We start from the raw sequence: 14,034 nt of genomic DNA on the forward strand, positions 1-14,034 counted from the left end.
GAAGCCAAATAGCCTCAGGACTTATTCCATGTACAGTCTTCATTTCCTCAGGCCCATCCAGTAACTGAAACTGTGTAAACTGAGGAAGGTGTGTTAATAGGTGAATTCTCCCAAAGAAAGTGGACTCTTAGTGGTTTTCTGAAATAGGCTTTCCTGAACCAAAACCTCAGCTCAAAAGGCAGGGCCCTGCACTCTAATGATAGCCTCATGAAGAATTGTCAGGGTCTCTAAAATCTCAAATCAATCACAACAAAGCTCCCTATATATGGCTGGGCTTAACTGCTATAACCAGAGTTTTTTGTCATGTTTCTTTTGCTCTGAATTTTTCTACTGATTCTGTTACTGTAATTTAATAAAATATTTCAAATGTCCTGCTTATTATCTTATCTACTTTTAAGGTATTTTATTATTTCAGTAAATTATGCCAATACTAGTAATATAGATTCTCTTCTATGAATAATGGTAACATCTATTTATTTTATTAGCAGGCCAGGGAGCAAAGAAATTATAATTCCATTCCCATTTATTTTATAATTCAATCTAAGATGTCTTAAATGTGCCCACAGACCTCACTGTGCCTAGCAATAGATGGTCAGGAAATGACTTCTAAATTGGATTAACCTTTCAGTTTTCACTGAAATAAATTATTATTCTATTTCAACTGAAGCTAGTTACTTGTCTTTTATCTCACTTCCCTTTAAAGGGTTTTCCTAACACAGCAACCTCACAGTTACTCAACAGAGACACCGGGTCTGTTCAGCATTAACTTTTGAAACTCATAGTTTCAGGAACTCAGTAACAGTAGCTAACATTCAAAGAGGACTTAAGCGGAGTCAGGTCCTCTTCTAAGCCCATAATACTTAAAATCCATACATTAAATCATATGCTGCTCACAAAAACTCTCTAAGGCAGGTATTACTCCTAATTTACATATGGGTTAAATAACTTGCCCATGGTCACACAGCAGCCCATACGCTTCTATAATAATCTTTCTCATGTTCTACTTAATGTTAGTCCACTGTTCATGTGGTGGATGGTTCCACAAATTTTATGCATGCTTATGTTCTCAATTATCGTCAGAAAAAAATATGCTATAAGAAAGTAAACAACATAATTTGTAAGCTTTGAAGTGTTATATAAATATCAAACAGCTTATTAAAAACAAGAACTATTGATATATCTATTCTAATGAAGAATTGAAATGAAAGACAACAAAGTATAACTCTTACCTCTTCTGATTACGACGGTTTGGGAACTGAAAACTATTTTTTCTGAAATAGGGATGGCATTCTTTTTACAACTCTGAAGGAACTCTCTCTGCTGTCAGTTGGAATAAAAGTGAAGCACAAGCCCTCTCCCTGGAGACATTTTATATTTCTTCTTCCTTCATTATACTCAGAGATGGCCAATCTGAATTGCTGACTACCCAAATACTGTTGATATAGAATCCCATATTTCAGGTTTGAGACTATTTTCCTTCAGTGCTCTCGTTGCACTGACAAATTTTTGCTAAGTTCTTAAAATTTCACCAGGTGGAAACATCATGGAAATGGAAACTTACCCCCAACATATTTCATTTGGAAACTGGAGTTCAGAGCAAGTCATAAAAATTTAATTTAAGTAAGATTTATTGATTGCCTATAGTGTGCACGGTCCTCTATTAGACACATTGAAATTCAGGCACAAAACAGACACAAGATATCTGGCCTCAGGTACCTTATGATCTAACTAGTATAATACAGATTAGAAAGAGTAAACAAACAAGTTACATGGATGGCAATGGTCACGTACTAGAATCAACATTAAAGAGCAGTAATTTAAGTAATCCAAAATGGCATCTAATCCTAAAATCATTTATAAAATGTATTTAGCTTTAAAATCCACAGCACTTCAAAGAAGATAATGAAGTTCCACTGCAGATAAAGTCACAAAGATACAAATACACTTAAGAGTATTATTAATGACTTTTGTTATTTTGGATCTTCTGTTTTCTTCTTATTATTGTTCGAAGCCTCCGTAATACCAGTTTATCAGACAGAAGCATGTCCTCTTGTTGTTCTAGATAATCCAGTAAATTTTCGGTCCATTCAAGTGCAGCTTTATGGCTAATATGCTTCTCTGGATTCAGTTCTGCTTTTCTAGTCTTATTGGAATGTTTTTGTTCAGCAGGCTTGGCCTGGTCCTCAGCACTTTCACTGTCTGTTAGCACCTGACAGCTTGAGTCATTGCTCCGAGAGTCAAACCACTGATCAATATTCTCAATGTCAACGTGTTCACAGTCTTCTGTATTCTGTAAAACTGTTGCTAAGTTAGCTGCTAAAATGGCTCCTTCATCAATGTTCATGCCTGAATTCTCTTCATTGCTAGGGAACAGTTTTTTCCATGCTTTGGTTATGGTACTAGATTTTACCATGTTCCAAGCTCTTGATACTTCATAAATTGCATCCAACACTGTCAAATTTTTCCAAAACATTTTTGGGTCAATTCCTTCACCCATGTATTTCTGAAGAAGTCCCGCTCGGTAGTATCTTTTTACTGTGGCTAGAACCCCCTGACTCATAGGTTGAATTAGACTTGTGACATTTGGTGGCAAATATTTCACAATTATTCTGCCATCATCTGAACTCAATAATTCTTCATTTGGATGTGCTGGGGGAAAATCCAAAAGAAGCACTGCTTTTTCTAGAAGCCCCTGGGATTTCAAATGCTTCTGTACCTGTGGCACAAAGTACTTTTCAAACCACTGTCTGAAAACAGAATGTTCTATCCATGCACTTTTTTGACTGAAGTAAGTGACAGGAAGGTTTGAAAGGTCAGCTCCTTTGAATGCACGGGGTTTTTTTGCTTTTCCCACAACACAAAGATTAAGTTTGTGTAAACCAGTGGCATTTGCACAACACATAATAATGATTCTCTCTCTGCTTGACCTATAACCAGAAGTAGTTTGTTCAGTTTCAAGAGCTAATGTCCTTGATGGTAGACATTTCCAGAACAATCCAGTTTGATCAGCACCATAAATTTGCTCCGGTTGTAGATTCTCTCTCTCGACAAATTCCTGAAAGTTACCGCAAAATTCACTGGCAGCAGTTTCATCTCCTTTTAATTTTGTTCCTTTACCAGCAGCCTTTGGAATACCATGGCGCTGCTTAAATCGAGTTAGCCAGCCAGATGATGCATTAAAATCACCTTCCATTCCCAGAGCATCAAAAAAGAATTTGGCTTGTTTTGCACAAATTGTTCCGGACACTGGAATCCCATCTGTTTTCTGTTGGTTAAACCACTCTATCATAACCCTATCAAGTTCCTCGTATGTCGATGACTTCATTGATTTACGTTTGGATACCCCACTTGTAGGATCTGAACTGTTTGCATAGTTTATTATCCTTTCTTTGTTCTTTTTAATATCACGAACCGTGGATTCACCAATTCCATACACTACAGAAAGCTTTTTGAAAGATATGCCTTCCTCAAGTTTCTTAATAATGTCAAGCTTGTCCTTAATTGTCAACACCACACGCTTACGTTTCCCCAACATTTTAAATGTCCAATATTTTAAGCAATTACTAGAACAAGATATTTAACAACTTAGATTTGAATACAATGAGACTAGAAAATGGGGTTTTAAGATCCCTTCCCTTCTCCGCAGGACCTAGATGGATGGTATGCTGGCCAATTTCCAGGCCAGGCCTATGTGACTCTCTTCACTTTGTTGTTTAAAGCCTACAAAGTTCTTTCAACAAGGACTAGTTTTAACTAAACCTATCTTCTTTCTTCCTCCCTACTTAGTTTAAGGTCTTTTCATGAACTGCAATCTCAAAGGAGACTGCAACCAATCTGTACCAGTAAGGTCTCTAAAACAGTCCTATTGTGTATTTAATTTTTCTTTCATTACAGGTAGAGACTCTTTGCAAAAGGAACTAAGACTCAGGTGGGAGTACTTTGAGAAATGTGTCAGGGATAAATAGTTTAAGAGAGGACTTGTAGACATGACATGGGAAAATATAATGGAAAAACTCATCCGCTGACGCTGTCTTTGTCAGGCAATGTACTGTATGGAATCCAGCCTCTTCTAGGCAAGGACTGCTAGAGATTAATTATTCAAGTGAGTGGTTATGGAAATCATAGGCAGGCGAGATAAGGCAAGCTGGACAGAAGTGAGCAGTGCAAATAAGGTGAAAATGGACAGGCAGAAAACTTTGTACTTTAACATGACACAAACTTATACCTAATGTATTTGGCAACTGGAAAGGCAAAAGGCGGACAAGAGGTGGTGTCACATGATTAAAGCAAGCATCAAAAACTTCATTGGTAGAAATCAGAACTCATGGTAGAAGGTATGGAGTGGAAGGCTCAGTGAAGATGTTAAAATAATCCTGGTGAAAGATGATCCTCGATGGGCCAACAGAAGTAGTTCCTGTGGGGAGCTGTATAAGCACTCGGTGCCTCCGAAACCTAAAGGAAAATACCAAAAACATTTTTTTTTTCAATATCAGGGTCTGTGGCATTACTCGTATCTATCCTGCAACTATATTGAGAAAATTAACGCCTCCTATCAGTGTGATGGCAAAATCCGACAAATAATGCTTTTAGGCATTATCTGGAGTGACAGCGGGACCTGAATTGCCTACCTCCTGAAATTAAGAGGTCAGAGACAAGCCGCGTTAGCGAGGGCCTCTCCCCGCAGGGCGAGCTCCGGAGCGCGGGACGTCTTTGCTCACGCGGAGGGAGCCCGGATTCCTCCGTGGACGCCGGCGACCAGGGTGTCACCGCCGCAGCGAGCGAGCGCTTGGCCCAGGGGACGCCAGTCAGCGGGCCGGGGGCATCGCTCTCCGCCAGCCCGCGCGGGGGCCAGACCGCCCTGAAAGCAAATGGAGTCTCTAGAGGGAGGCTGACACTGGTGGCGCGGCGGCAGCGGCAAGCGGCGAGCGTCGCCGCCGGAGCCGGAAGGCGGGGGATTAGGGTGCACGCGCGCGCCCCCGCAAGAACGCTGTGTCGGCAAGGGGGTGGGGCCTGCGCGGGCGAGTGCGCGCGGCCCGGGGGCGGGGTCTTCGGCGAGAGGGCGGGGGCGGGGCCGGCCGCTGCAGCTTCTTTAGGCGCGGCGAGGGTTTGGCTAAAGCCCTGCCTGCTCTAGCCTGCAGACTATTTAGTCGGCCAGCAGGGGGCGGTCCAAGTCCACCCTGTCTTGGCCCTTCTTTCAGTGGCTCTCCTCTGGGGGCGAGGCTTCCTCCTCTCTCAGGTGGAATAAAAATCGCACCCTCTGAGGGCTCTGGAGAAAGCTACTCATCCTCAGGTGCCACGAGCGGCTTGCGAATGGGGCTGGGCGAGCGCACGTGGAGCGTGTTTACAAATAGCGGCCGCTGCACCCGTGCGTTCCAGCGCCCGTCACCTGGGACTGGAGGAGTCGGAGCGAGGATCATGAGCAAAGGTAGAAGCGAGCAGACGCGGTTGCTGGCCGAGGGCAGGAAGGCTAGCTCCCTTTGGGGACCGGGTTCAGGAGAGGAGCTGGGCTTACATTCTGCATAATCTACCTGAGCAAGCCCGGGGTTCCTGAGGTGCAGCAGGGGTTGGTCAAACTGGGTATCGAGTATTCCCTCCCTGGTTGCGATGCTCCAGGGTTGAAGTCACAGTCACCATAGAAGCGGACCCTGTGCAAGACGGACTGCACCTGGGAGACGCGTGAGCCTGTGGGAGACTCCCTCGTGAGTTTCCTGCCGCCCCTTTTCTCCTTCTGCTTCTCGGTAGTAATGAGGAAATTTGCAGTTTGACAAATAGTCCCTTGGTTTATTTTAAGTGGAGGTAGCATTAGTTTCTATTTTGGAATTCTAAATGGACCGAATGCCAGCACTTGTGTACTAATAACCTCTGCGTTGAACCATGCCAACTCCCCCTTCCCGGACTCCGTTCCTTATGGCGGGCGCGGGGGGGGGGGGGGGGGGGGGGGCGGGGGGGGTTGCTCAGAGCCTTCCCAGGGGAAGGGAGTGGCTGCACCTCCATCCTGCAGCACCTGTTTACCAAGGAAACGCGTTTAGCCTTCTCTCTCTCTCTCTCTCTCTCTCTGTGCGTGTATAATACTTTGAAAAATGGAAAAGGCTAAAGTTTCTCCAATACCCTAACATAAATGTCTATTCATTTTCGTTAACATAAAGTAGCATGGTAATTCGTCATTTATTTGTAAAGGCCATATTGTTGCTAAAACGTTTCATAAGGGAACTGACCTGAGCATTCATACTGCAGCAAAGAGATGATTGTAAGGCTTCTAACTATCTGACTCCCGCGCCCAAACTGCTCAATTGCCTACCTGAAAATCGCAGCTTTCCTCTACCTGGCATGATGGAAAATCTGTGATCTCCTAGTTATGCTGTGAAGTAGTTTTAGACAAATACCTGCTTCCCCCTCCTCCCCCCACCCTTCCTCCCAACTATCAACCAAGCAGTTTCTGCAAGTTTGGTTGACTATTTGAGGTAAAGTACAACTTCATGCAAGTTTTATATCACTTTTAAAAGTTTGCCCCCCCCCACAGTTGTAAGAAGCGTGAAAACAGTTGTATCTCATATGGTATCCATTCCTTAAGGAAAAAGAGCCGATATGTACCGACTATCAACCATTGGCGGTGTCATGTAACCAGATGTTAGCCCCCTGGCCTTCTCCCTCACCCGCCAGCCTACTGGGGTCACTGGGTCCTATTATATATTTAAATAAAGTGACCCCTGACTCTTCTCTCCCTTGCCCGATATCTCTGAGGTTTAATTTCTTTCCAGATACCCCTTGGATCATTTCTCTGTTTCTGCTGATTCTCCAGCTTGATCATGTCTTGTCTCTTAGAACTGTTCCCTTTTCATCACCTTGTGTGAGTTTAAATCTGGAACACAGCCCATATGCCTTGGTTGCCTCAAAACACCACCTCCCACAAGGCAGTTGTATTTAGTAGACTTATTAATAAGACTTGACTTTACCCAAGACAGCTGTGTCTTTACACAAGCTAGTTTTCTATAACAGACTTTTTCCTTTTTGTTGAGGGGAGGGGTTACTAGTTGTGGAAGATTTGTATTCAAGTACAAGAGTGGGAGGGGGACCTTAAAATAGAGCGTGTGTCCTCCTGGTTTTATTAGGAGCCAGGCTGACCACAGGCATTTCTTACTGTCCATTCTTTGGGTCACCACATCATTCCGTCTTGACATGCCATCCTCTCCTCTCCCCAACATTCTTCTGTCTCAGCATCCCCCCAACCTTCCCTCTGAGCTATTTGTGATCTTAGATTCTTTTTCCCTTATGACACAGGGAAGTTTTCTATTCTGTGTCTTTTTTCTACCTGTCCCTTACCATTCACTGTGGTTTATTCTCTAATTAGAAGACAGTTCACTCCTGAGGGAATGCTGCTACGAGGATTTCTTTCCTTCTGTATGTGGTATCCCTTAATCCTTGTATTATGAGGTCAACGGTACCTCTATTTTTTGTACAATGAATCAAAAGCCAAAAGGTGTGTGAATCTATTAAACGTAGGTGGCAGAATAAAGAGTTGAGCCAGAACTATTTGGTTTTAAAGGCAATGTGCTCTGCCCACCATCACGATGGAAATATTTAACTCAAAGATGTAAAAAGAGGAAAAAGTACATTGTGGGTATTTATTTTTGCATAATTAAAGTGGCCATTTGTTAAAATGGAATTTTCGACATAAACCTACCAAAGTGGCATTCTGGTTGTGAGGGTACCTTAAGTCTGTAGCAGTGTTCATCAGACATGGCATTTGGTTCGTTGGAATGTGGGTGTGCTGAAGGCTACTCCAAATCACCTGAAATGGCTTATGTTTCTCATCATTCAAAGTTCTAAATTCCCTTTTCTACTAAGATAACCTCAGTGCAAATACATTTTGCAGCCTCATTTTCCATAGTATGTTTCATGCATGATAGTTTTGTAATAGAATAGTGCATCTCTAGATAGAGTAAATTCTTGTAAAGCAACTGCTTTCTTGCTTTTTTGATTTCATTTACTTTATCACTGATCCTCATTTACTTGGAAATTTTTGGTTAAGTTACCCAAATTAGCTACTCCAGTAAGCTTAAGATGAGGACCTGATACTATTATTCCATTTGTATTAAACTGATTTAATATCAAATAGTATTTCTTAATGATTGAAAAATATTGCCAATTGATTTGCAGCAAATGGTTTCACAAAGACCATTTGTCACCTACTTTGAGTGACATAAAATATGGAGGGGATTTTTGTAGCTAAAATATAATATATTTTGGAGTGTATTAGGGCAAACAAGATATAAAACAGTTGTTATCTTCAAAATGAAAACCTATTCTTTGAAGTCTCTTTTAGCTGTAAAGTTATTTCACCTTGTATTTTAGACAAAAGCCCAAATCATTCATTTTTAGTGTTAAAAAATCTCTTTTATATAGTTAAAGGTAGAAATGCTTTTCCACTTGAAAATTTCTGGACACAAATGACAGAACAGATTACTCTTTGGAAAATCCCTTATCTTTTTTAAGAAGGTTTTTAACCTGATATTGAAAGGTAGTGATTTTTTTCATATTCTTGAGTCTTCTATAGATGCCCAGTAGGAGGCTTTTAAACTTAATTTTGTTTTTTGTGTTTCCTTGTTGGCTGGCAGTAGGTTTTCAATTGACTGGCAGCATAGGCAAAGCTAAGCCAATGAGTTCCTAGGAAGATAAAAAAGATTTGATAGGGTTGAAAAAATGAAAATTACTGGTGGAAATGTTTAAGGAAAAATTAGACTTGCTTCCTAAAAAAAAAAAAAAAAATGTGGATATAAATTGAAGAAACCAGTGAATTGCTAATTGGTGGCCACAGTATGAGTTGGAAACTTGAGTAAAATCTAGACCCACTTTACCTTTCCAAATTGTTCTCTGAAGGAGTCCTCAGTTTCCCTTAGATTGATGAAATCCACCTTCCTGAAAGCCACTGTGCACCAGACCACCCATGCTCCCTGTGCCCAACACATGTAGCTTCATGCTTTAAGGTTCTGCTTGCTGCTGTTTTAGCCTAAACAAGTCCAATCCCTCCTCTGTTAATCTGTACATTATTCTGTTCTAGTTTGTCCAAAAACTGCTGCTCCCAAGGTTGCTCCTCAGACTTGATGGGTCAGAATCACCTGGGGTCCAAACTGTAGCTTCTGGGGCTCACTCCAGGGATGAAACCCAGGAACCTTTCATTTTTGGCAAGCACCCCAAGAAATTCTAATATGCTAAAGTTTGAAAACCTTACATACTGACCACCATTTTTTTTAATTTTTTTATTTTTTTTAGCGTTTATTTATTTTTGAGACAGAGAGAGACAGAGCATGAACAGGGGAGGGGCAGAGAGAGAGGGAGACACAGAATCGGAAGCAGGCTCCAGGCTCTGAGCCATCAGCCCAGAGCCTGATGTGGGGCTCAAACTCACCGATCGCGAGATCATGACCTGAGCTGAAGTCAGACGCTTAACCAACTGAGCCACCCAGGCGCCCCACTGACCACCATTTTGAATATGAAGTTCTTTGCTCATATTCTTTTGGAAGGGAGTTTTTCTTCTTCCCCCTCCCCCTCTCTTCTTAAATTATAAGCCATCTTTGAAGGAAAATATGAAATACAGAAAAGCAAAACAGAAAATAAATTAGCATTCAGACACAATAACACTAAACATTTTAGGGTGTATCCATTGTCTTTTATTGATGTAATTATCTCCTATATAGTATAGTTTATATCACTTTTTAAATGAGAACATAAAGTCCTAATAAACATAAAAATTTATATACATACTCTTAATAGCATATTATATTTTATGATACTGCTTCTTATCAGCCAAATATTACTAGGAACACAACCTGTTGCCAAAATTGGGCTTACTGCTGCAGTAAGGGAGATCCATACCTTGAAAAACCATGGAATATCTCAAAAAGAGGGAGTCAGGTGAGCTTGGCACAAGGACTTGGGTAAGGTGATTTTAGGGAGGTTTAAAGAAAGTGAAGAGTCTATTCTGGATTAAGTGCTGCCAGAAAGCAGGAGCAATTGACTATTGGGTCTTTTGATTTTTATCCAGGAAGCTACAGGGACAGGCTAGAGTTTCACTGGAGAGGCAGTGGTAGTCAGTCCTGCAAGCCAGGAGAGGGGGATATTTGATCATTTTTGTGGTTACCCAGCTTTCCACCCCCCCCCCCAACACTCACTTATTACATTTCCATTTAAGCAGCATTATGCAATGTTCTTGTTTTGTCTTATTTTACTACAATCATGGAGAGTCCTCCTCTAATGTCTGTGAAGTTATTTAGACTCCTTGGGGTAACACCATGCCTACCTTCTTCAAAGCTTTCAACACATCCTTAAAGGATCCAGGATCCAAAAAAGCTTAAATGATAATCATTGATAGATAAGCTCATTCAGCCTTGAAACTATCCCTAATTTAGCTGTGTAGATAATATCATAATGCAATTCTACCTTAGTGAGACTCTCTTATGTTTGAGGAAGATTGTTATTAATACTTGGCTTCCATGCTTCTAGATTAAAAAGTTCCCATGATAGTGCTTCTCAAGTAGCTTTGATCAATTTTAGAAGTTTTCATCACCCAGAAAGAAATCCCATACTGTTAGCAGTCACTTTCCATCCCCCCCAACCCTCTCCTGTTCCCCAGCTCCTGGCAAGCACTTATCTCTATGGATCTGCAGATTCTAGACATTCCATATAAATGGAATCATACAATATGTGTACTTTGTGACTGGCTTCTTTCACTGAACATAAAGTTTGCAAGGTTCATCATGTTAGATAGCGTGCATTAGTACATCACATTCTTTTATTGCTGAATACTGTTCTGTAATATGGATGTACCACATTTATTCATCAGTTGATGGACATTCAAGTTTCCATTGTTAGGCTCTTATGAATAATGTTGGTATGAACATCTATGCACAAGTTTTTGTACATACAGACATTTGAACATATGGTTTCATTTCTCTCAGGTACATAACTGAGATTCGGATTACTGGGTCATATGGTAGGTCTGTGTTTAAACTTTTGAGGGGCTATTTTTTTAAAAAAAAATTTTAGTGTTTATTGAGGGAGAGAGAGGGAGAGAGAGAGAATAAGAATGAGAATGAGCAGGAGAGGGGCAGAGAGAGGAGACACAGAATCTGAAACAGGCTCCAGGCTCCAAGCTGTCAGCACAGAGCCTGATGTGGGGCTGAAACCCAGGAACTGCGAGATCATGACCTGAGCCAGTCAGATGCTTAACCGACTGAGCCACCCAGGTGCTCCTTGAGGAGCTATTTCTAAAGCAAGTTACTTTTTTACAGTGTATAAGGACTCCTAGTCCTTTTGTCTTAGTCCATTTGTACTGCTACAACAAAACACCACAGACTGGGTAGCTTATAAACAACAGGAATTTATTTCTCACATTTTTAAAGGCTGGAAAGTAAAAGATCAAGGTGCCAACAGATTCAGTGTGATGGCTGGTTAGGATTCACTTCCTGGTTCATAGCTGGTACCTTCTTGCTGTGTCTCCACATAGTGGAAGGAGAAGGAATCTCTGGGTTTCCTTTGTAAGAACACTAATTCCCTAAATGAGAGTTCCATCCTCATGACCTAAGCACCACCCCCTAATGCCATCACATTGGGCATTAAGATTTCAACATGTGAATTATGAAGGGACATAAACATTCAGGCTGTAGCATGCTCCAATTTCTCCACATCCTCACCAACACTTGTTCTTATCTTTTTTCTCCTTATACTAGTGTGTGTGAAATCGTATTGCATTGTGGTTTGGGTTTGCATTTCCCTGATGGCTATCTCCAGCATCACTTTGTGCTTATTTATCACTTATGTATCTTTTTGGGGGGAAATGGCGATTCAGATCCTTAGCCCAGATTTTAACTGAGTTATAACAAAGTTACAGTGTTAAATGATCCAATTTACTCTTCCTCCACTGGCTTTCTTAGAGGAGAGAGGTAAGAAATAACCTCCTGAGGAATATCTCCGTTCTTAGCCCCACTGATGTTGAAAGTACTGCTTGTGATACACTGTCCCTTTCTTTACTTAAGGATTCCCGTGAAAAATTTGGACTATCTTTAATGTCAGGAAAAAAGGCAACTTCCAGATGAAATTTGTCTTTCTTTTATCTGACACAAGAAAGAACTAGATAGGTCCATTTTAGCACTGACTTGCAACAAATCTCTGAGTTTAAGTTTGTGCTTCATTGCCATAGCTAATTCATTTTGAATTCCCGTACTTGTCTTTTCCTTATCCATTGATTGTGTTTTTAAAATTTTAATGTTTTAATGCAATTCTTTTTTTATGTTACAGTAACCTCAACTATTATTCTGGAAATTTACTAAACAATAAATTTAGACCAGACAGGCAGTACATCTTAGTGATAAACTTTATGGGTTCTGGAAACCACCTCTGTTTGGTACTTCTCCCATCTACCAGCCATGGAATCTCTGACTGGTTCTATAAAATCTTTCACATTTGGACAACTGGAATAAAAATCATACTGTTTTAGTTTTGTTATAAGGATGAACTAAAAGTGTATATATAAATTGCTGTGCAGAGTACCCAACACTCTGCACTGAGCCCTGAGTAAATACTAGCTATGATGTTATTTCCTGCATCTTTTGACTAGAAGGAAATACCCACATTCTCTTAACCTCCTAAGAAAGGAGGCTTTGAAAGGAGCTCTAGGTAGCTAAAAGACAACTATAGTGGGAAAGGCCAGATTAATTCATACACATATAATGATATTGTAGAATTTTTGTGAAGGTAGATTATATGTCTATGGAAATTCAAAAAACTACCTCAGGATTATCTATTGAAAATTCTCATTTCATTAATCCAAAACAGATGCACATTTTCTTTCTTTGCTTGAATCCTAAATCATAGCATATCTCGTATATTGTGGTGTGGGCAGATTTTTAGCCTGATTTTAGGCATCCGAAGGGAATGGTAAAGATACAAAATGTGGGTAAGGTGCAACTGACAGTCTTAAAATAGTCCTCCATTTAGAAAATGTTTGAGATATACGCTATTATCTTCTCCTTATATAGTTTAAAAACTACAGAAATTGGAGAAAGGGGTCTAACCCTGCCCTTATTAGTTTAGTGTATCTGTCAACCTAAACCCTGACATGGCCAACTTCAAAAGGTAGTGGTAGGTGATAGTTATCTTCTTGGTGTGTCATATTTCCCCCTCTTTTATTATATATATGTGTATGTATATAATTGTGTGTGTATATATACACATATATGTATATACATATATACCTATAAATACACCTATATACCCACACCCACCAACACCCACATATGTATTTTTTCCCAACTTCTTTCTCTCTACATTTAAGCTTGTAGTGTTCAAAAATTTCTGTTTTTCCCTTTCCTTATCTTCTACATCGTGTTCTTTTCCTACGGGGATGTAATAGTTAAACTCGCTAACAATTTGAAAAGTCCCTATCAATGTACTGAAATTGATGTACAATTACATGACTGCTTGTTGAGGAGAAACTTCTAGGACTATTAAATCCATATTTTGAAGCTGACTGGAATTTTAAAATTTCTCAATTCAATTTTTTTCCAGTACTGTTAAAAAGAAACAGACTATTTAACAATGATATCTGTTACTACAATACAGGAGTTAACTTTGTGCTGACCTTCTTTGTTCCTCAGTTGTTGGTCTTTTTTTTTGTTTGTTTTTTGTTTTTTTATCAATAGGTGGTTTTAGTTTATCATTGTTACAGTCATAGAGACTTTCAAGAGAAAGTTTTTAGATGAGTTTTTTAAATTATGTTTTTAGTATGGATAACACAGTTTTACATTACTTTCAGATGCACAGCACAGTGATTCAGCATCTCTATATGTATATGCTCACTACAAGTGTAGCTACCATCTGTCACCAAACGACAGTATAATAACATTGATTATATTCCCTATGCTGTGCCTTTTATACCCATGACTTAATCATTCCATAACTGGAAGCCTGTATCTTCCTCTCCCCTTCATCCACTTTGCCCATTCCTCCACCCCCAGTCCATCTGGCATTCATCAGTTT

At 40.2% G+C, this 14,034-nt stretch overlaps 2 protein-coding genes across 2 annotated transcripts in view; one reads left to right on the top strand and one right to left on the bottom strand.

Annotated features, from left to right (window-relative positions):
- Window positions 1-1,610: 1,610 nt before the first annotated feature.
- TIGD2 (tigger transposable element derived 2) lies at window positions 1,611-4,959 on the bottom strand. Its single transcript, XM_045473052.1, has 2 exons — window positions 4,629-4,959; window positions 1,611-4,452 (listed from the first exon to the last, which is right to left on the bottom strand). Exon 2 carries the CDS (start codon window positions 3,533-3,535, stop codon window positions 1,958-1,960), a length of 1,578 nt encoding a protein of 525 aa, XP_045329008.1. The 5' UTR covers window positions 3,536-4,452; window positions 4,629-4,959; the 3' UTR covers window positions 1,611-1,957.
- Window positions 4,960-5,218: 259 nt separating this feature from the next.
- Window positions 5,219-14,034, top strand: part of FAM13A (family with sequence similarity 13 member A) — a 362,868-nt gene continuing 354,052 nt past the window's right edge. The window contains exon 1 of the mRNA XM_045473125.1: window positions 5,219-5,425. The gene's annotated coding sequence lies outside the window, so the exon portion shown is untranslated. The remainder of the gene's footprint in view (window positions 5,426-14,034) is intronic.

Source organism: Leopardus geoffroyi, chromosome B1, assembly GCF_018350155.1.
Source record: "Leopardus geoffroyi isolate Oge1 chromosome B1, O.geoffroyi_Oge1_pat1.0, whole genome shotgun sequence".
Taxonomy (NCBI): Eukaryota; Metazoa; Chordata; class Mammalia; order Carnivora; family Felidae; genus Leopardus; species Leopardus geoffroyi.